Below are 20574 nucleotides of genomic sequence, written 5' to 3' on the forward strand. Positions count from 1 at the left end.
TGCTGGGAAAGAAAGGGCACCAATAGTCTTGCCCAGTACTGAATACTGCATGCTACAATATTGGCCTGCCAGCCAAGATGTTTCCACGGGTGCCATACTTGTAAAAATGCTTATGGCCGTGATCAGTTTCCCCCCTGACTGCATCTGAAGGATGCTCCACAAGAATTTATGGCAGGTGTTTTAATATAGCCAAGCTCCAAGAATATGGAGTTCATAGGCCTAGTGGTATTGATTTCTAAGTGGTCATGTTCTTAAACTACCTTCTAAATATTTGTATTGATATTTTAGATATTTTTTCTTTTTTTTCTGTTCCCAACCTTGGTCAGAGAAATTTGTGATTGCAGTGGGTAGTGGGTAACACAGAAGTGTTACTAGAAGTATTGAGTACAAGAGACCGAATGTAGTAAAAGAGCTTCGGTATAGGTGGAACTCTATATCAATTCACTTCTCTACAGGCCCAGGGAATATCTTAGAGTGTTAAGAAAGAATCTAAGATAGGGATGGGTGCTTTGAAATGTATATAAACAACAGTTAAAAAAGAGGTCATGGATTAGAAAGAAAGCAAATATGTGTATATGGGAAGTTTTGAGGGAAAAAAGGGAAGGGAACCAATGATGCAATTATAAATTATATTATAATATCAATTTTTTTCTCAGTGTAGAGGGAGAGGGACTATAGAGAGCTATCTGAGGAATACTGACAGTTGATAGGTGCTGAGGAAGGGAGGGTGACTTTCCTTCGGGTTTAAGTATTTAGAGAAGATTCTTGGGCAAGGTTTTGTAGGTTATTCCACTCTCAGATTCACTGGGTTGTTCTTGAGGTTGTCCCTTAATGTTTTGTTATTAGAATAATCTGGAAAAGCTTTAAAGAAGACATCTAGGAAGATGAAAACTTTATTCACATAATATCAAAAATCATCATTCAGATTCGTAAATCCGGGCAGACTGATAGAATAATTAAAGGTTAAGGATAGAAGAGACATGGGGGGCAACTCATCTATATGTTTTTAGTTCGCAGATTATTCCTTTCTTCCTTCCTCCCGCTCTCCTCCTTCCTTTTATCCTTTCTTTCTTCTCTTCTTTTCCTTCCTTCCTTGCTGGCCTTTCTTTCTCCTCCTCCACATCCTGATTTTTTGTTTGTGTATTTGGTTTTGGGTAAATATTTCTCCCCTCACGTGATAACTTTGGAGTTCTGTTTATATGATCTGTGAAGATGAACCTACAGAAGCTGGTTGTTATCATAGGGATTCAACTCTGGAATCTGAACATGAACTATATTCACTAAGTCAAGAATGAATTTAGTATAGACTGTGGAACCTGCAATGACATTTTGGTCAATCTTGTCAGCCCTGTTTTCTCTATTTTCTAAGGCATCCTGTACAAGGAGAAACAGTGTGTGGCTGTGAGTGGCAGAGAGCATAAGAACTACTGCAATCGGACTTCTCTAGCGAACCTGCTTCCAGGGTTGGCTTCTGTCCCTCCTTTACCCACTTTCTTCACTGAGACCCAGTTATAGTTTATGTGAGAAGTTAGAAAGTCCAAATAAGAAATAAAATATCGTTAATCAGAATAGATGATTTGGGATACTATTTTGAGTTACTTACAATGTAGTTTTACTTGAGCCAATAGCCAAAGCACAATGATTCATGGAGATAGAGAAATAACTGCAATAAACTTAGCCCCACACAAACTTCCTGCATGCAAACTATGCTCAATTGCTATTTCTCTTCATTCATTGTTTAAAAAATCTTTATATTAAATCAAAATAAGTAAGTACTATGGCTTAAGTGAGGAAAGTAATCCAGCCTGTTCACTCTCCTTACCCAGCTCAACAGTGTAAACTCAGATAGTCCTTAGTACTCCATGACTTGGAATTATCAATACTTGTGGATTTTCTTAGGAAATAGAAAAATCCCTGTTGGACTTGCCAGTAGATTGCAAATATGTAATTTGAAGTTTATCATTCACAATGAAGTCATTAGGAACCAAATATTAGGTATTACTGAAGGGTCGAGTCTCTCCCAGAAATCTCTAAAGTAATCATGTTGGTTATTTCTTATACAAATACTAATTAGTGACTCAAAAATGTTTGTTCCATCCCATGCTTTTTCAGACCCAGTCCAGCTGGCCTTGGTGAGTTCCTGATAGGTTGTTTGGATGTTCACCTTACTAGGCCTGGAAGGAGGTGGGAGGTCCTTGGACTTCCCACAGGGCGGGGAACCCTGACTGCTCTATGGGCTGCTGAGGGAGGGGGAGTTGGTTGGGGGAGGGGGAGGGAAATGGGAGGCGGTGGTGGGGAGCAGAAATCTTTAATAAATAAATAAATAAATTTAAAGAGAAAAAAAATATTTGTTCCAGAATTTCAAGAGAAAGTTGCAGAAATCATTAGGTGTGCTTTCAAGACCATGGCTCTCAAACTATGTAGGAGTTGCCTTATGAAAATTTAAGCTCCCACTGCATAGTTTTTTTCCAAGAGTTTCTAACTTCATTGGTATAGACTATAGCCTAAAAGTTACATCTTTTCAAAAAGTGCCTGCGGTGATTTGAATGTGAAGTAAAGATGGAGAGCCACCGACCTATGAAATAAGGTGGTGAGCCAGAAAGAGCATTAAGCTTTGTCGGAGCCATGGACCAGGGGTACCTTCAGCTTTCAAGTAGGTACTTACTGAGAATGTATAATTTCTAGTCTCAACCCCACACTCACAGAATAAAACCATGCACTTGAATAAGATTCCCTGGGTAGCTCCTGCGCACTTTAAATTTTGAGATGCATTAAGGCATCTAACCCAGCAGGCATACTTGAATAGTTGGATTAAAGTTGTAATTGAAAGGTGTTCCTAGACCTAACCCCCTCTACTTAACCAAGCCATTTCGTATCTTTATTTTTGCCAATGTGGTTCCCCAAGATAGAGATATTTCTTTATTGCTGTTCCGTAAGTCGAATTTTAAAACCAGAGTACCCCAACAGTTTTTTTTTTTTTTAAAAATTGCGGGCAGAAACAAAGCTTGTTTCACTACAGTTTTTATAAACAATGGTTTTCACTCCATTTTCATATTTAGCTTGACTTGTGGGGCTTTAAAAATGTACTGGCTCCACATTAGACTTATTAAATTAGAATTTGGGGGGAATGGAGGCCCAATGCTGGAATTTGCTAAAGCTTTCCGGTGGATTTTAGTGAGCAGCTGGTTTGGGGAACTATTATGGATGAACTTTTTGATGTATCATTGTCTTGTTTAATATATTATAGAGCAGTTAGTCATTTTGGCTTCCTGAAAGACTGGTATCAGTTACTTCAATTAATAAAACATTAACCTGCATTATAAGACGAATTAAATATTTAGAGCTTGTAGGTTGATATTAACCTCAGTTCACCCCTATTTATAGATGATGGTTCATTGTCTACATAAGAAAACGAATTAATGGCAAGCATATCAAATAACAATACCCACATAACATTATCATTTCATTTTTAAAAATGCAACACTTTTCATTGGGACTTGGATTTGCCATATCATTAGATACCACAAAGCAAAAATATCTTATCTTTATCTCTATAAGTGCATCCTAGATGAATGGCAGAGACCACCATGGGGTGTTCCTTAGCAGAAGGGCTTCAGCTGCTATGAAACAGGCACAAGGAAGATAGAATCCTATACAATTTCCCAGGTGAGGCTCCAAAATTCCATTTCAAGTGAAATGTTAAAGATCACATATCAGTCTTCAAACAGAAGTTGAAAATGACTAGGAAATCAAATGACTAAGTGAAGTAGTTGACTTAGCTGCAGAAAAGCAGTCATGCCTTGCACAAGATAAGCAAGCCTAACTCGAAATGAAGCCAAGTAAAGTTTTAATTGCAAAATGTATAAAATGGAAGGCATTAAAGGTAAAAGTTCCTTTCAAAATCATTTTGTTCCACTTTGAAAAATCCTATAGAATCTGGCTATTCTTAAGTAAGACCCTTTTTTTGGCTTCTTGAGTTTCTTGTATTCCATTCTTTAAATGCCATTTGGAAAATGTGAGCAAGACATTACTATCATTCCGTTTGGGGTGTTCAACTTCCAAAAAAAAAAAAATACACATGTATAAAATCAAAGCTCCTCAAATTCCTGTGCTCTACAGATAGCCGTGCTTCATCCAGAGTGCTAGGAGACATCCTTAGAAGCCCTGACTTTCTACCGTCATCAGGGGTCCCCGAATATTAGTGACTTTAATGCTTCATTTATATCATCCATAATATCAACACCAAATTTGACAAAACTACACTTGATCTTTAAAAAAGCCTTCTTGGGCTGGAGAGATGGCTCAGAAGTTAAGAGCACTGACTGCTCTTCCAGAGGTCCTGAGATCAATTCCCAGCGACCACATGATGGCTCACAGCCATCTGTAATGAGATCTGGTGCCCTCTTCTGGCCAACAAGCATACAGATAGACAAAACACTGTATAATAAATAAATAAATAAATAAATAAATAAATAAATAAATCTTAAAAAAATAAAATAAAAAAGACTTCTTTTCCATTAAGCTTAGAGTATTTCTTAAGTTAAACAAGAATCTTTAATGCTTTATGTAGAAAATTTGTAGTAATAAGTTGTATCTAAATGGAAATATTTTGTATATTTATGATTAAGTGCTTAAGAAATGATGAGATATTTAATTGACAACTATCCTATCATGTGCACACTATTAAATTTTCTTATGAATCTTTTGCCAGTTTATCATTTGCAATTCTTACAAGGAATCATGGGAAAATAACAATAACCTCTGGCAGGTTTGGGGGCAAAGTAACTATCAGTGGGAAAGTGTAGCTGTTGGCTGGACATCGTGGGACACATCTTTAACCACAGCACTTAGCAGGCAGAGGCAGGCAGGTCTCTATGAGTTCAAAGCCAGCTTGGGCAACATACTGAGTTCTGAGTTCTAAGTTCTGGGTGAGCCAGTGGTGCTCAGTAGTGATACGATATTAAGTGGGGAGGGGGAGAATAAAAGAAAAGGGAGGAGAGGAGCTATCTGTTCTCCTTACTGGATGGTTATGTCTGGTATTACTCTTATAAGTTTTAGACTAAGTAGAACTTTCTATTTCCATTTACTCACATATTTTATTACAAAAGAATGTGCAATCAAACACAGGGCCATGGTATTAACCATGGTAAGGATGTAGAGAATTGTTTGAGGTAGATACTGATTACAGACTCCTGTGGGAAATAATCTTAAGACCTTGGGTCAAGTACTTCACTGTTCAGGGAAGAACAGAAGGTTTGCTGGTCATATTCTGATTCCACTATCAATTCCTGTAATGCTACATGGCTTAAATTGTATTTGCTAGTATGGATAGCAAATAGAACATTTTAATTTTATTTATTTATTTGTTTATTTATTTATTTTGGTTTAAGATTACTTACAGTTGAGGCTGGTGGCCCTGGAGGTCCCATATCACCCTAAAATAGGTGAGAGAAAAGTTGCAATTACCATCAGCACCTTTCTACACATTATTTCAGTTTCTGGAAATACATACAGATAAATCTTTTTTATGTTTTTATTTATTCTTTAAGAATTTCATATGCTATATTTTGATCATATTCTTCCCCCATTTCCCAGTTCCTCCAAGACTCCCCCATTTCCCTACCACAAAATTCATAATCTGAAAAGACATAAAAATAGAATTTTTCTTGATAAAATTTTCTGCGTAATGAGAGCTTTATCATGTTCCCCTTAGGGTTTATGATATGAAAATCGCCTTGTGTGCCCTTGTGCTTTCTGCGGTAGCAAAACGTGTTTTGAAAAACTAAAATAATCTAGTTTTCTATTCTTTTGACTATGAATCCAAAATTAGGAAAAAATTATCTTTCCAAATACGGTTACTTGCCAACAGAGCAGCTGGGAAGCGTCATAGTGACAGATAATTTTTCTGACAAAGTTAGCATGAGCATCAGCAGAAATAATAAGTGGATCCCCCCCCCCCCCCGCCCCGACTCCGTGCCTTCCAGCTGCAAGGAACAGTTCCCACCACCTCTCCTAGGCTCTGCTTAGTAGGCATCACTCGTGTCTGGGGCATTCAGAGGCTTTTCCTCCATCTGAGTGTTTTCCAGGGCTAGGATAGCTTTGTTGACCTACATGAATGCAGGCATGTGTTGGCTATTAAAAGGTCTTTGAAAAGGCTGTCTGTAGTGAGAGTTGTGTACACTTTAATTCCCAGCCCTGGAGAGGCAGAGGCAGGAGGATATATATGATTTTAAGGCTAGTCTAATTGACATAGCAAATTCCCGGCCAGCCAGGGCTACATAGTGAGACCCGGTTTAAAAACAAAGGTTTTAAAAAAGTGTCCACAAGCTCATGATGTGTCACCGCAGTGTTTTGCTGTCTCAGGGGCTCTACTCATTTATGAGAATGCTGTCATTGGGCCTGGGTGTCTTTCCTGTGATTTTTGTTGCCTAGAACATTATGGAGTCCATGTTCCTGTAGAGCGTGCCATGGGTCTGTCATGCCAAGTATATTTAGGATTCTCTTCTTCTCATTAAACACAATTATCTCTAGTTTTAAGACATAACATTGTATATTCATTATTTTCGTAACCATTTCACTAAAATAACAGTTGTTAAGGAACGAAAATCAGTCTCTAAAGATTGCTCTGTGAGATCATCTCTAATTCAAAGAGAAATATGTAAGATAGACAAGGAATTCTGCATTTATTGACCATGGACAATAAAATGCAGACATGTACAACTCCCATGAAATCAGGGTCTCTACCTTACCTTACTCAACACAACCCTTACCTTTAATATTTGTTAGCTCTCACTGAGAGGCCACTGCCAAAATCTTTTTATAAAGTGGTACACAAGAAATGGAGTATTTAATCTAAGGCTGAGGCATGACGTTAGCTTCCTTCCCTTCAAAGCCTCCTGCCTGATCATTAAGGTGACAGCTTGGGGTTGTTGGCTGAATTTTTTGACATAGGACACCTTTGCTAATGTGGTGTTGGGACACCTCATGCTTTCAAGCAAAAGTGAGAAACAGAAGGTTTCACACGTGTGTTAATGTCAGCTATGGTGGCACACACACAGTCTCTCACACTAAAGCAACCAAAACGCTTTCCTTGCTCAGAGGATCTTCATATAACAGCCTTCCATTAATCTCAAGATGTTTGTCCAACCAGATGTAGTCTACAAACAGTCACTCCATTTTCTGGGGAGGTGGGTCTTAAAACAAGGTAAGGACACTCAGGGGTAGATACCGTACCTTTTCTCCTTTTGGGCCAGGTGGACCTTGAGGACCCAAGTCACCTTTCAAACCCTGAAAAGAACATAATAAAAATCATTTCGATATAAGAGTCACCAAAAGCTTCAATTACTGACAAATTATTAGTAAGCAAACAAAGCATGTTTTCCTGAAATCCCAAGTCCCATTCTTCCCTTTGTAGTGGAGAGAGAGACAAGCAACTGGCACCAACGTGATAAGCAACATCTGTGCTGTGGTGGCTTCAGATACATTAAACCAGTGCGAGGCCTCAATACTGCATATTTGTGCAACTTTGCTTCCTGCTAAAATCACATTAATTCACCATCTGGGGGAAACATCATTTAGATCTATATGAGCTTTTAAGTATCCTCTTTGGATTAAATTTGTGGGTGTTGTAAATACCTCTGATTTAGCATTGATTTAGTCTTTATAAAGCTTGCCAAAAAATTCATGAGTTACATCAAAAACATGTTCATGTCTCTATCAAGAAATTTGATTATTGGAAGGAGGGCTACAGTAGCTGTGTTCTCCTGTCACTCACTGGGATGGAGCAAAGGGGAGCATCCTGCCCATCTGAAAGTACGTTTTAGTTTTCTTATTCCTTTCCTATAAAGCTATCAAATGGAACTACACGAGACAGAGAGAGAATGTCAGCTAAATATTCCCACAAGTCCTTTGGACTCGTGGGTGTCTTAGAGGTATTTAGGTGGCAACAGCCATATCAGTTCCACAGTTGAATGTGTTCACAGTAGAAAGAGAGGACAAGTTGGATGGACGCGTCTTGATGGTGTGGCTAATAGGGAAGATATCTGCTGTCGTTTTTAACGCATCAGTTGAGGGAGGAGGAATAAGGAAAAAGGAAGCACTCAGGAGTGATATTACACACAGTTTAAGTCCAAACATCATAACGTCCTAGCTGAGGAATCTAGTTATTGCTACCCTGGCATTTTGCACTGAGTAAATAACGTACAGGTAGGCATTCAATATGGAATCCAAGGACAAAGTGAAGTAATAAAAAAAAATTAGATAAGACCACTTTGTTGCAGAGAGTGTGAAAATCATTTCAGACATTAACAACAACAAAGGCAGGATAAAGACCAGACCTTCATTTTGCAAATCATTCACTTAAAAAACCGAAATCCAAAAGAAAACAAAACAAAAACCAACCAATTTTGAAATGAAAAAATACCTTAATATGTTTTTAATCATTAGTTTAGAGTTTAATGAATATATTTGAAGTGTAGTAGTCTACTCTATTTTGGATTATCCATTTATTCCTTCCCAAAACGGTAGACACTTGTGAGTAAAACCTGGCAAAGGAATATCTTAACCACTTGTAGGGAGGCAACTGTCATTTCTGTGAGTGGATTTCTACCATTCATTCATCCATTTATCCAATAAACCTTCACCAGGTACCCACATAAAATGTATAAGCGGTAGTAATTTTCAAGAGATGCTCAGAATCAAAGTGGTGAGAACAGTTAGTAAGATAGCTGGCACTTAACAAAGGCTACTTATTTTTTTTTTTTCAGGACAAGTAAGGCATAATTAATAGTGCTTTTTGTTCTGTTTCACACTCAGGTTGACAGATATGTAACAACTGTGCTTTAAGTCATGGAGAATAAAATGCAGTTAAGAAGTTCTGTATTAATCAAGCTTCGACAACGATGGCTATGGACGTAGACGCATGTAACTCATGTCCCTTATGACAAAGTACTGTGAGGTTGAAGCTATGGCTTTGTAATAGGCTCTGAAAAACAGCTCAGTAATGCTTTTTACAAGTATGGTTTTTCTCTTCCTGTCATGCCGATGCTGCTATCAACGTTATTGAGTGCCAGAGGGGTAAAAGAAAGACACAGTGCAAAAGTATAAAACACGTTTAGAAACAGGAACATTCGTCTTTAACAGCTGAGCCGTGCCTTCTAGATAGGAGTGAGATGCTGCAACCAGGAAATCTCGATGTTATGGTCTCCTAAACAAGACCTAAGTAATGATAACACCTGTTGACAAGACAGGGCAGATAAGGGAAATTTCAGAAGGCCTTGTCTCTAGAGGACAGCTACAGCAATCAATGACTGCAAGAGAGGAATAATCCATCTTCTTTCCCTGGGGATATGGCCAGTGATAAATTATCCAATCCTGAAAAGGGTGGTTGACTCTAAACACATGTACATAATAACATCATTAAATGGACTCAGTTTGCCCTCCCCCCCCCCTCTCAGTGGGGGGGGGGAGATATGATAGAAATTAGAGGAAGGATGAATAGAAATGATGTAAGTACAGTACTCACTTAGGAAAGATTTATTAATCTATGAAACCTTTAAATTAAAAAGCATAAAACACCAAATGAAATGGATACTTAGATTAAGACTGGGATGGATATCTGTTATTAAGGCTTCCAGTAATATTGTTGTACATAAAGATTACTTGAAACGTGGTAGTTGTATCTATGAGAAACGAGAAGAGGGGGAGTTTTCTCTCCAAGAGAAATGAAAGCTGAGGGATGGCGTCACATCAAGCAAATGGATTTCAGGATTTTTGTTGGAAAATACGCTGCTCATGTGATATAGCATCTTTGAATATCCTATAGTCTAAAATAATATTGTTTGTTTAAAAATTTAAGCTATTAGTTCCTTGTGCCATCTACTGATGAAATCTTATTTTCTAGCCATGGCAGCACCCATCACCTAATGATACCTCTGGTTTTGTGATTTCAGGGTTTGTGTTATTAGTAGTGCACCTTGCACTGGTGTATGGAAAGAAGTTTTGCTGATTATTCTAGAAAGATCAGATATGTTAGCTTTGAAATGTTTCAAAGATCAAAATGACCATGTAGAAGAGACTAAACTCAGTGACTGAAATCTACTTTTCTAAGATTGTATAGTCACCTGAAAACAAACTAACGAAAGAGATAACAAAGCTAAATATGTCACATTTAAAAGATTTTAAAGGAGAATGATTACATAGTTCTCACTGTATGCTGGGCGCTATTTTAACGCTGTGTGCATGATAAGGTCTTTGATCCTTACACCACCTCTCTGAGCACTAATAATCTTATCCCACGTGTTAATAAAGACAGTGAGACAAGAAATATGGTAGGGTGACAAGCAGTTACTGGAAGAGCTGGGGTTCGAAGCAGACAGCCTGGCTTTGGTGCTCACAATAGTACATTTATAGTCCTCCCTCTCAAGTTTGTTCTAAGATACTATTGTGGAATACATTTTATACTGGGCCACAGCCAGAATCACTTAACAAGATTTTATATTTTGCACGACAAATTGTAGAAATTTAAAAATCTTATAATTTCTATATTGCTTAGTATGCATTACTTAAACTGCAATGAAAATACGTTTATCAGTACATCAGCATTTAGTCGAAAGATCATACACATGTATGCATGTGCATGCATTCGCACATATTCACACACACATATTCTGGAAGTTATAATTCCTATAGTGACTTGACTTTAGAGAGTTTAAAATCACCATTAAAATTCCGTACACTCCCTAAAAAAAGTGTGCCTGTAATTACAAGGACAGCATGAATTGTCCCAAGTGCTGAAATACTTTGGTATGGAGTCAGGAGTTTAGCATTAAAGAATAGGTAATGGTGTATGGAATGATTTAGTAGAAAAATGAGACCTTTTAGTAGAGCATTCAGAATTAAAGAATGATTTTACGGTTTCATAGAATAAAATTGATTAGTTTTCTCATGTGACTTTTTTCCTTTTGAAAATAACTTGCTATAATGCCCTGATATAGCTAGAAAATAAAGCTGGCAGAAGACTAAATTTCAAATTCTAATAAAAGCAATTTATGAAAAATATTGTTACTTACCACAGCCACAAATGGCAATGTCATAATAGCACTAGATTCTTCACAAGTAACTGGGTTTTTATTAACAATGATAAAGGGGTTATGTTTTAGCTTCCCCTCTATTCAAGTACTAAGTTACATATATGTAAGACATCTGCCACAGCACCTCCAGGTCTTTCTCTTTCATCATTGTCTTAGGGCAGGCTTCAGTTACTTATGCATGAAGCTACACAACACAGTGACCATTTCTAAAAAAAAGTAAAATGCAGCAAACAGCAACTGAAAACTTACCCCAAGCATTCAGTAAGTACTTGGTAGTATAACACACCTGTACTATCTTGATAGGACTATAGACAGGACAGAAAACTAGGCAGAGACTCAAATTGTATCTTAGAAATGACTTAACCTTAGCCATAAGGTGGGACTTAGAGGAAGGACAGGCCTTGTCAATGGGCAGGTTCTAGATTCTCCCAGGACTCATCTCGGGGACTGTCTGAGAGGAGGCTTCTATATTGGGTTAACTAAGATGTGAAGACCTTAAGTGCGGGAGGCACCATCCATGGTCCAGATTCCAGGAATGAATAAGAGGGAGAGACAGCGCTGTCACCAACTTCCTTCTTTCTCTTTTTCTGGACTCTGGATTCAGTGTGACTGGCTGTCTCATGTTCCTCCCACTGTGAGTTCCCTTTAATGATTTGACTGGACCTCTAAACTGTGAGTCAAAATGAATGTTCCTCACTTAAGTTGCTTATTGCTAGATTTTGTCAAAGCAATGAGAAAAGAAACTAACACTGCTAATGCAGCGCTTTCTATACTCTGGTTCTCAGTGTATTCTGGATTTCCCTTCTCTGTGGTCATAGAATTGGTCAGTTATTAATAAGAAGAGTGCTGGAAGCCTCAATTTTCATAAAAAATCATGTCAATAGTAAAGGTTTAATAAAGAATTTCTCCAGATCTTCACCAACCCCGCAACAGACAAAGGCCGGATCTCCAAAATATATAAAGAACTCAAGAAACTAGACTTTAAAATGCTAATTAACCCAATTAAAAAATGGGGTTCTGAACTGAACAGAGAATTCTCAACTGAAGAAGTTCAAATGGCCAAAAGACACTTAAGGTCATGCTCAACCTCCATAGCGATCAGGGAAATGCAAATCAAAAAACTTTGAGATACCATCTTACACCTGTCAGAATGGCTAAAATCAAAAACACCAATAAATAGCCTTTGCTGGAGAGGATGTGGAGTAAGGGGAACACTTATTCATTGCTGGTGGGAATGGAAACTTGTGCAACCACTTTGGAAATCAGTGTGGCAGTTTCTCAGGAAATTCGGGATCAACCTACCCCAGGATCCAGCAATACCACTCCTGGAAATATACCCAGGAGATGCCCTATCATATTACAAAAGCATTTGTTCAACTATGTTCATAGCAGCATTATTTGTAATAGCCAGAACCTGGAAACAACCTAAATGCCCCTCAATGGAAGAATGGATAAAGAAGGTATGGCACATATACGCATTAGAGTACTACTGTGCGGTAAAAAAACAATATCTTGAATTTACATGCAAATGGATGGAAATAGAAAACACTATTGGGTGAGGTAACCCAGACCCAAAAAGATGATTATGGTATATACTCACTCATTAGTGGATTCTAGCCATAAATAAAGGACAATGAACCTATAATTCGTGATCCTAGAGAAGCTAAATAGGAAGGTGAACCCAAAGAATAACATGTAGTTATCCTCCTGGATATTGGAAGTAGACAAGATTGCCAGGCAAAAATTGGGAGCTTGGGGGTGGGGATGGGGTGGGAGTAAGGGGAGATGGGGAGAGCTTGGGGGAATGGGATTATTGGGATGAAGGAAGAGTGGATATGGGAGCAGGGATGTGTATATCTTAATTAAAGGAGCCATTTTAAGGTTGGCAAGAGACTGGTCTCTAGAGGGGTTCCCAGGTGTCCAAGGAGATGTCCCCAGCTTGTTCCTTGAGCAGCTAAGGAGAGGGCATCTGAACTGGCCTTATCCTATAGCCACACTAATGAATATCTTGCATATCACCATAGAACCTTCATCTGGCGGTGGATGGAGATAGAGACAGAGACCCACATTAGAGCACTGGACTGAGCTCCCAAGGTCCAAATAAGGAGCAGAAGGAGGGAGAACATGAGCAAGGAAGTCAGGACCGTGAGGGGTGCGCCCACCCACTGTGACAGTGGAACTGATCTATTGGGAGCCCACCAAGGCCAGCTGGACTGGAACTGATGGAGCTTGTGATCAAACCGGACTCTCTGAATGTGGCTGACAAGGAGGACTGACTGATAAGCCTGAAACAATGGCACTGGGTTTTGATCCTACTGCACGTACTGGCTTTGTGGGAGCCTAGGCTGTTTGGATGCTCACCTAGACCTGGATGGAGGGAGGGAATGAGGGGAGAGGGAGGGAAATGGGAGGAGAGGAGGAGGTGGAATTTTTTTTTTGAGATATTTTTTCTTTATTGAGAAACTTAAAAGTCTTGGGTACATTAAATCCAATTTCTGGGAGGGGAAAAAAATCAGAATCCACAATAGAAAAAAAAAGTTACCTCCTGGGCCATAGCAGAACCCAGAGAATATATTCTCATAATTGAAAAATTCTAGGTGCTTCATAATTGACCTCTTGATACAAAATGACCTATTGAATTTGAAACTGTGGTTCTTGGTGTGGAGGTCCGCAGACAAACCAGGGAGTCTTCAGACTTCAGCTTTTGCCATGAGGGGTTATTTGGCTTATCCGGAAATTTTTAATAAAAAAGAACAAAAGAAAAAAAAGGATTTCTCCATCACTTGACAACAAGACAATGAAATCATAAAACATTGTCTTACTTGCTCCTTCTATAACCAAACTCCTTTACCTGCAGGAAGCAACCTTTAAGGTATGCAAAGGAATGAAATTTGACAAATAGATGTGCTTCATTTATGAAAAGTTGAAAGATTAAAATATGTACACCACACAATAGACACATTATTCAGGATTTCAATGGGCAACTGCTTTGAGTTCTGAAAGGGCTGATTCTATAAATACACACCTGTTAGAAGTTATAGCTGTCATGGGTATAGCTTCACAAATTAAAGCTGATTATGCTCCAGCATATGTTTCTAGCAAGATAAGACAGCTTTTAAAATACTGTAAAGCATGTTACAGGTATATCACATAATCCTAAAGGACTACTTGTCATTAAGAGATCTAATAATAATAAAATAAATGTTTAATAAACAGGTGGGGAAACCAAGACCCCCAGAGATAGATTGCTTAATGCCTTATTAACCTTAAATTTTCTTAATGCTAGTGAGAAAGGAACAACAGCTGTGGAGAGACATTGGACAATAGAAAAACTTCTGAATTAAATCAGCTGGTGTATTTCAAGGATGTGTTGACATCAGAATAGAAATCTGGATATGTGCTATGCTGGGGAAGGGTTTTCACTCTTGTTTTCACAGAAGAAACATTATGGATATCATTAAAATTAATCAAGATTCAGTTTGAAAAGAAGAAACCTCTTGATAAAGTGAAATAACAGTTCATTCACAGAGGTGACAATCCTACAGGTTGTAAGGAAACCTCACAAAGGTTGGGGCAGGGAGCTGTTCTTGTCTTTGCAGGAAAATAGGAAATACCCATCTTCAAAAAGTCAAGAGACCTTGGACATCTAGATGCCTAAAGAAGCAAAGATAGTTACAGAAATAATCACCAAGCAAAGAAAAATCTGACTTATGATATTGATATTCTCTGCAGGGTAAAATCTCACTACTTAAAGATACACATCTCCTTACTTCTCAATATAGTGGTAGTCCTGATCCACTTAAAAAAAAAAAAAAAACAAACTCAAGATGATTCCAAATTGACTAGCTGAGGTGGTGCACCTTCTTACCACACTCTGGCCAGAACTTCAAATAAAAACTTTAACAACAACAACAACAAAATCCTACCCACTACTCAGAGACTATCTACAATTGTTATAGGCAGTATCATTGAAACTTAACCATCGTTTTAGTTTTTACAGGATCCCATAGCTATACCATCACCCCCATGACAGCTAAAAGTAGTTCTAAAAAATGATGTACCCTCTTCCTACAGATTTTGTCTTCTCAAGGTTATGGATAATTGCCACCTGTGACGAGTTGATTGTAAGTTGTATATAGTTGGGTGGAATATGAAATAGGATCAGGAATCTCTTTTTGAAAAGGAAAAAAAGGGAAATGGATGAAATGGGATAATAGGTAGATTAGTGTATCTACTTGTGAACTATTAGTAATAAACAATTTACATTGGTATAGCTTTTTGAATATTGATACATATTTTAAATTATCTTTGTATTTCTAAGAAAATTTGTATATTAACACAAATTCAAATTATGTTTGTTATGTTGAGTATGCTCCTATTTCTGGTTACAATATTTGTACACAAATGTAAAGCTATTTTATCATATTGTATATATGTATGTTTCTACCTCTTTTTAAGATATTTCTATACTGATACAATTTTTTGTATATTTTTATCATATTGCACTATACATTTCTACCTCTGATCAAGATATTTATATATACTGTAACAATTTGATGTCATTGTCCTCATCGCTGCACATATGTTTAAAGATTGTTTCTTTTTTATAATGTGAAGCTTTGGTCTTTAAGTTATATAGGCATTAAGTATTACAGTCACATGTTTGTCATATTTTTAGTTATGTTAGTAAGGTTCTCTAGATGTACAGAGATATATTCTGTACAGATAGGAAATATTCAAACATTTCAAAGAACTGTAGAATATGACATTGAAATAACTCAGGATTCTGTTGACATGGGACATGATTGCTCTTGGCAGCACTGATCTCTTCCTGAGAGAATGTTGGGCACTAAAGATAATCCACCTGAAGCTTGGTGGCAAAACTGGTCTTTGGGCAAAGAACTGCTCTTTCCTCAACTACTGACAATATGCACACTGTCTAAACTGGGCAAGCAGGATACAAGCAGAAATGACTGCTAAACCTTGCCAAGACAGGGTAGGTGGTCTTTCAAATTTTCCTGCTTCTTTAAATGATCTGTCAGAGACTCTAGACCTTAGCCAAATTTGGTTGCCCCAGCATAGTAAAAAAAGACTTTGAGTGACTGTTCAAGTATCCAGCTGTCTCTGTCATTTCTTACACCTTTTAGAAATTGCTTGTTTGCACTTTCTGATTACTCAGATAATATTAATTTTCTTCTCAGGTCTTTGATGGGGTTGAATACTAGTTTGTCACAGCTGCTTTCCTCTCATAACTTAGCTAAGGCATTTTAGTATAAGACTTAGACTCCTCAGGATGGGACAACTATTAAAATAATCTCTGTTATTTGCTAATTACCTTAGATTGGACATTTAGCATGTGTTTCTTACTTGATGTTGTTCATATTGGTTGTAGTTCTATTTTTCTGTATTTTTTTGCCTTTTCTTCTAGACAATACTTGATATTTGTTCTTATTGTGTATTGTTTTGTATTAGGTTTAGAAACCTCTTATTTGGACAAAAGGGAGAAGTGTTGTGGGAACTCCTTCAGCCTTTTTTGGTACTGGCACATTAGGTCATAGTCTGAGGTACTGTGTGTGAATGATAAGTACAGATGGGAGGCATAGTGGTCAGAGTTCTGTTTGCAGCTTCCAGCATCCACAGAGCAGAAGACTGTGACTCTCTACCGATATCATGAGTTTTCCCTAGATAAATATTTGTTATCCTTAATTCCAGGCTCTCATGGACTTTCTTGAATTATGCCTACAGCAGGGGTTCCAAAACAAAAATGAATGCTTTAGATCTCATGATGCATTCCATGCCTGTAATCTTAATAACCTTTGTATAAAACCGTAGGATACTTTAGCAGAGGGGACTTTGGTACCTGTGCTAAGTGTGCCTGCCACTTAGCAGACTGAGACGTGACTTGCTGAGCTAAGGGCACAGTTAGGGTCCTTCCTTAGCTTGTTCTCCAGAACTTTTACCACTGCACCAAGTACCATTATACTGTGATATCATGGTATGTCAGATACTGCATTTAAACCCGTGGGTCAATGTCCTGATACAGCAAGGGAAGGCCATGGGAGTATAGACAGACTCCTCAGCTGGAAACCAGTGCATAACACAGTACAGAAAACTTCTGCAAAGGTGAAGATCAGCAAGGATGAGGGCCACAGTAAAGATGTGACTGGAGAGCCCTAGGAAATAAACAAGGAGCGGAAGTTGAGGTCAGCAACTTGTGCCAGGGGTAACTCCTGGGGGTCACTCTATTGGGAACAAGTCTCTCAGGAATTTAATGACTTTCTCCACAGTCCTAAAAGATTGGTCTTCAGCCTTGCTTCCTGCTGTGAACGTCTACTGCACACAAGATGGATTTCATAATATCTTTAGGGATGGCAAGTATTTCAAAGGCTTTCAGGTATTACAGAATTGAATAGAACCTTGGTAGTGTTTCCTTATTCTTGACTCATAAGAAGGAAGGGCAATAATTCTCCAGGAAAAGGGAAGGATATGTATTGGATTCAAAGATGTCAAAAGCTGTATATACTTTAGGTTGAAGAAATCCTATATAGGGTGGTTAGGGGGGGTCATTGTTTTCTAGAAGAGTTTATACTATTAGCACACAGCCTCCCTTTTCTTTTCTTCCCCTGTTTCTACAAATACTACCCTACAAACACAACTCTCCCTGCAGGGAGACATTGGTGATGTGAACTCTGAACTCTGACTGAGAACAAAGGTCACTGATGAACATGTGCTGGGAGAAAATGACAGCGAAAGCAAGACTTAAAAAAAAAATTAAGAAGGAAATAGAGATGAAGAAAGGATTAGTGTGGGTAAGGACGTGTGTGACAAATGAAGCCTATGGGAGCCCGGTGATGGAGCTAAAAACACTGCTGCAAATTACCTTGTGTAAAACCTACCTCCATCCTTCATTTTGTTTGAATGTGGCTGGTTCTGCCAAGGAGATCTAACTCTAATTGTGTTACATAGAATATTTCAGTGGTAAAATTAAACAGAACATTATTAAAGAGGGGATTAGTCTTATATCATGTGCATTAAGGCCAGCCAGACCAGTGTCACCTTTGGCCCTGGTTCACCCTAGAAAGAAACAGTTTATACAATAAAAAAATGTTGTATTTCAAACCCTTTACTAAGAAAAAACAAGAGCTTTATAATGTTTGGATATATATGAAACAAAGTGATTAATTTGTTAACCTGCTGAAAGAAACATGTATTTGAAAAATAAACAGTTCTGAGCCCTAAAACCAAAGAAGTTCAAAGGTTCAAAGGAAACCTGCATAAAAAATGATTAGAGTAGAATTAGAGCAAGGATTATTTCTTTTCTTCTATAAGCAAGAAATAACTTTCCAGAGGGCAATCTGGCAATGTATACCAAGGATCTTAAATCAGTTCCTTCCACCTGGCCCTGTGATTTTTCTTTAAGAATGCATCCTAAGGAAATAATCAGATGAGAAGCTTAAGGCACCTTATAATAAATGCAGTGGTATTTACGAGAAACATTCCACATTCTTAAGAATAAGGAACTGATCCAATAAATTACTGCACATAGATGAGTGGACTCCGGTGCAGCCACTAAGGTCACGTTATGATTTTATGTTATGCTTATTTTATACTACAAAATTATTAGTATCTAAATAGTAGAATGCAATAAGCAGATTGAAAACTCCAATGAGTGCATGTTAACTAATGAGTATTTTTTTTTTTTTTAAGAGAGTGGTCATCCCTAGTGGGGATACCTTTATTACATCCTCACCCGCATGCAACTCTTAGGGAACTTTGTGGGAAAGAAGGCAGAAAGAGCTGGAGGAAGGGGAGCGGAGCTGTGAAATGTCTGCTGGACATGACAGATTCCACACTCATGAGCTCAGAGGAGCTGTAGTAACCTGCTCAAGACCTGACCTGCACTAGACCAGGCCAGTCAAATTTCTAGCATAGTTGGCAAAGCTGCTCTGTAAGCCCTGCCTTCATAAGGGACTATTGACAGTCAGCATATATTTTTAGGAACGCACAGTCATTGAAAATGGCCATGGATATCATGGTGGATAATACATAACAATAGTGACACCTATTTTTGTTCAGTTTCTGTCTGAAAGATGTATTTATTGGCATACCATGTAAACCTACAGCACAATTCAATTTCTGAAAAATGCTATCTACCTAATCACCTGCACATCAGCTTTCTATAGGTCTTGGGGATAATAGCGGGGAAAAAACAAACCAAAGCAGTTAAAGTGGATGCTTGATGCATTCTAGTGATTATCAGTGCTTCTTCTCATTTCATACTTTAGTGTTTTTTGCTTCTTTTCCCTAGCAATAAATATGTATTAACTGCACTAGCAGCAATGACTTAGAAATAAATACACATAAAAAGAATTCACTCCCCCCATGTGTCTGTGTTGTGTGATACAGTGTAAGTGGCTAGTACATTTAATGGTGTGTGTATAGTATGTGTGCGCATGTGTGTAGTGTTTGTTGTGTGTAGAGTGTGTTGTGTGTATAGTGTGTGCATATGTATAGTGTTTGGTGTGTGTTTTGTGTATAGTGTGTGTATGTGTATAATATGTGTGCTTATATATGTGAATGTGTATATAGTATATGTTATATGTATATAGTGTATGTGTGAGCATGTGTATACAAGACATAATATGTTTGTACTATATCTACTTTGCATCACTAATGTGAATTTTTATTTCTATTCTTTCTAAATTTTTTTCAATGACCATGATTATTTGTACTTGCAAGAATATTAAATTGGACATCCAATTTTAAGAACTAGTACATTAGAGAGTGAAATACTCCACAAATAGAAATACATATGTGTCATCTCAATTCTCTTAAGATTATTCATATCTAATGAAATGAAGTATAAATAATCATTGGTGTATAATAATATACACAGGAACAATAAAGTGCACAAATCTAATTTTCACAGTGAGCAGAAACTAGAATGCAGCAAGGAGTTTTAAGGCTAAAGAGTTGGCCGAGGAGTTACTCCAGAGTTGTGATGCGCACTGGCCGCATGTGGCTCTTTGGATTAGCATCTTAAACAGTTGAAAACTGGTTCTCTATCCAGTGAGACAGCTCAGAGAGGAAGGGCACTTGCGGCAAAGCCTAAGCACCTGAGATGTGTTGAACCCACATGGGGGATGGAGGGAGGAATTGATTTGTCCCACGTGTGTGTGATGGCTTACACACCTTCCATACCCAGGTCACACCACACAAATGACATGAACAAACCTAATTTTAAAAATCATTCTTCAAGTGAGGCAGTGATGGTCCACACCTTTTGTTCAAGCACTCAGGAGGCAGAGGCTGCAAGTTCTGTAAGTTCAAGACCAGCCAGGTCTACAAAGAGTTCTAGGACAGCCAGGGCTGTTACACAGAGAAACCCTGTCTTGAAAAACCGAAATGAAAAATATCATTTCTCAACTGTCACTAGACACATTCTAAGTGACTCATTTTAATGACATTTTCTATTATGACAGAA

The 20574-nt window shown here is 37.9% G+C and overlaps 1 protein-coding gene across 1 annotated transcript in view; it reads right to left on the reverse strand.

The window, feature by feature from the left end:
- The window catches only part of Col19a1 (collagen type XIX alpha 1 chain), a 311078-nt gene that overhangs the window by 170002 nt on the left and 120502 nt on the right, over window positions 1–20574 (reverse strand). Inside the window, exons 13-14 of the mRNA XM_057751349.1 lie at window positions 7234–7287; window positions 5400–5435 (exon numbers count right to left, since the gene is read on the reverse strand). Coding sequence (XP_057607332.1) covers window positions 5400–5435; window positions 7234–7287 — 90 coding nt within the window. The remainder of the gene's footprint in view (window positions 1–5399; window positions 5436–7233; window positions 7288–20574) is intronic.

This window comes from Chionomys nivalis, chromosome 19 (assembly GCF_950005125.1).
Source record: "Chionomys nivalis chromosome 19, mChiNiv1.1, whole genome shotgun sequence".
Lineage (NCBI taxonomy): Eukaryota > Metazoa > Chordata > Mammalia > Rodentia > Cricetidae > Chionomys > Chionomys nivalis.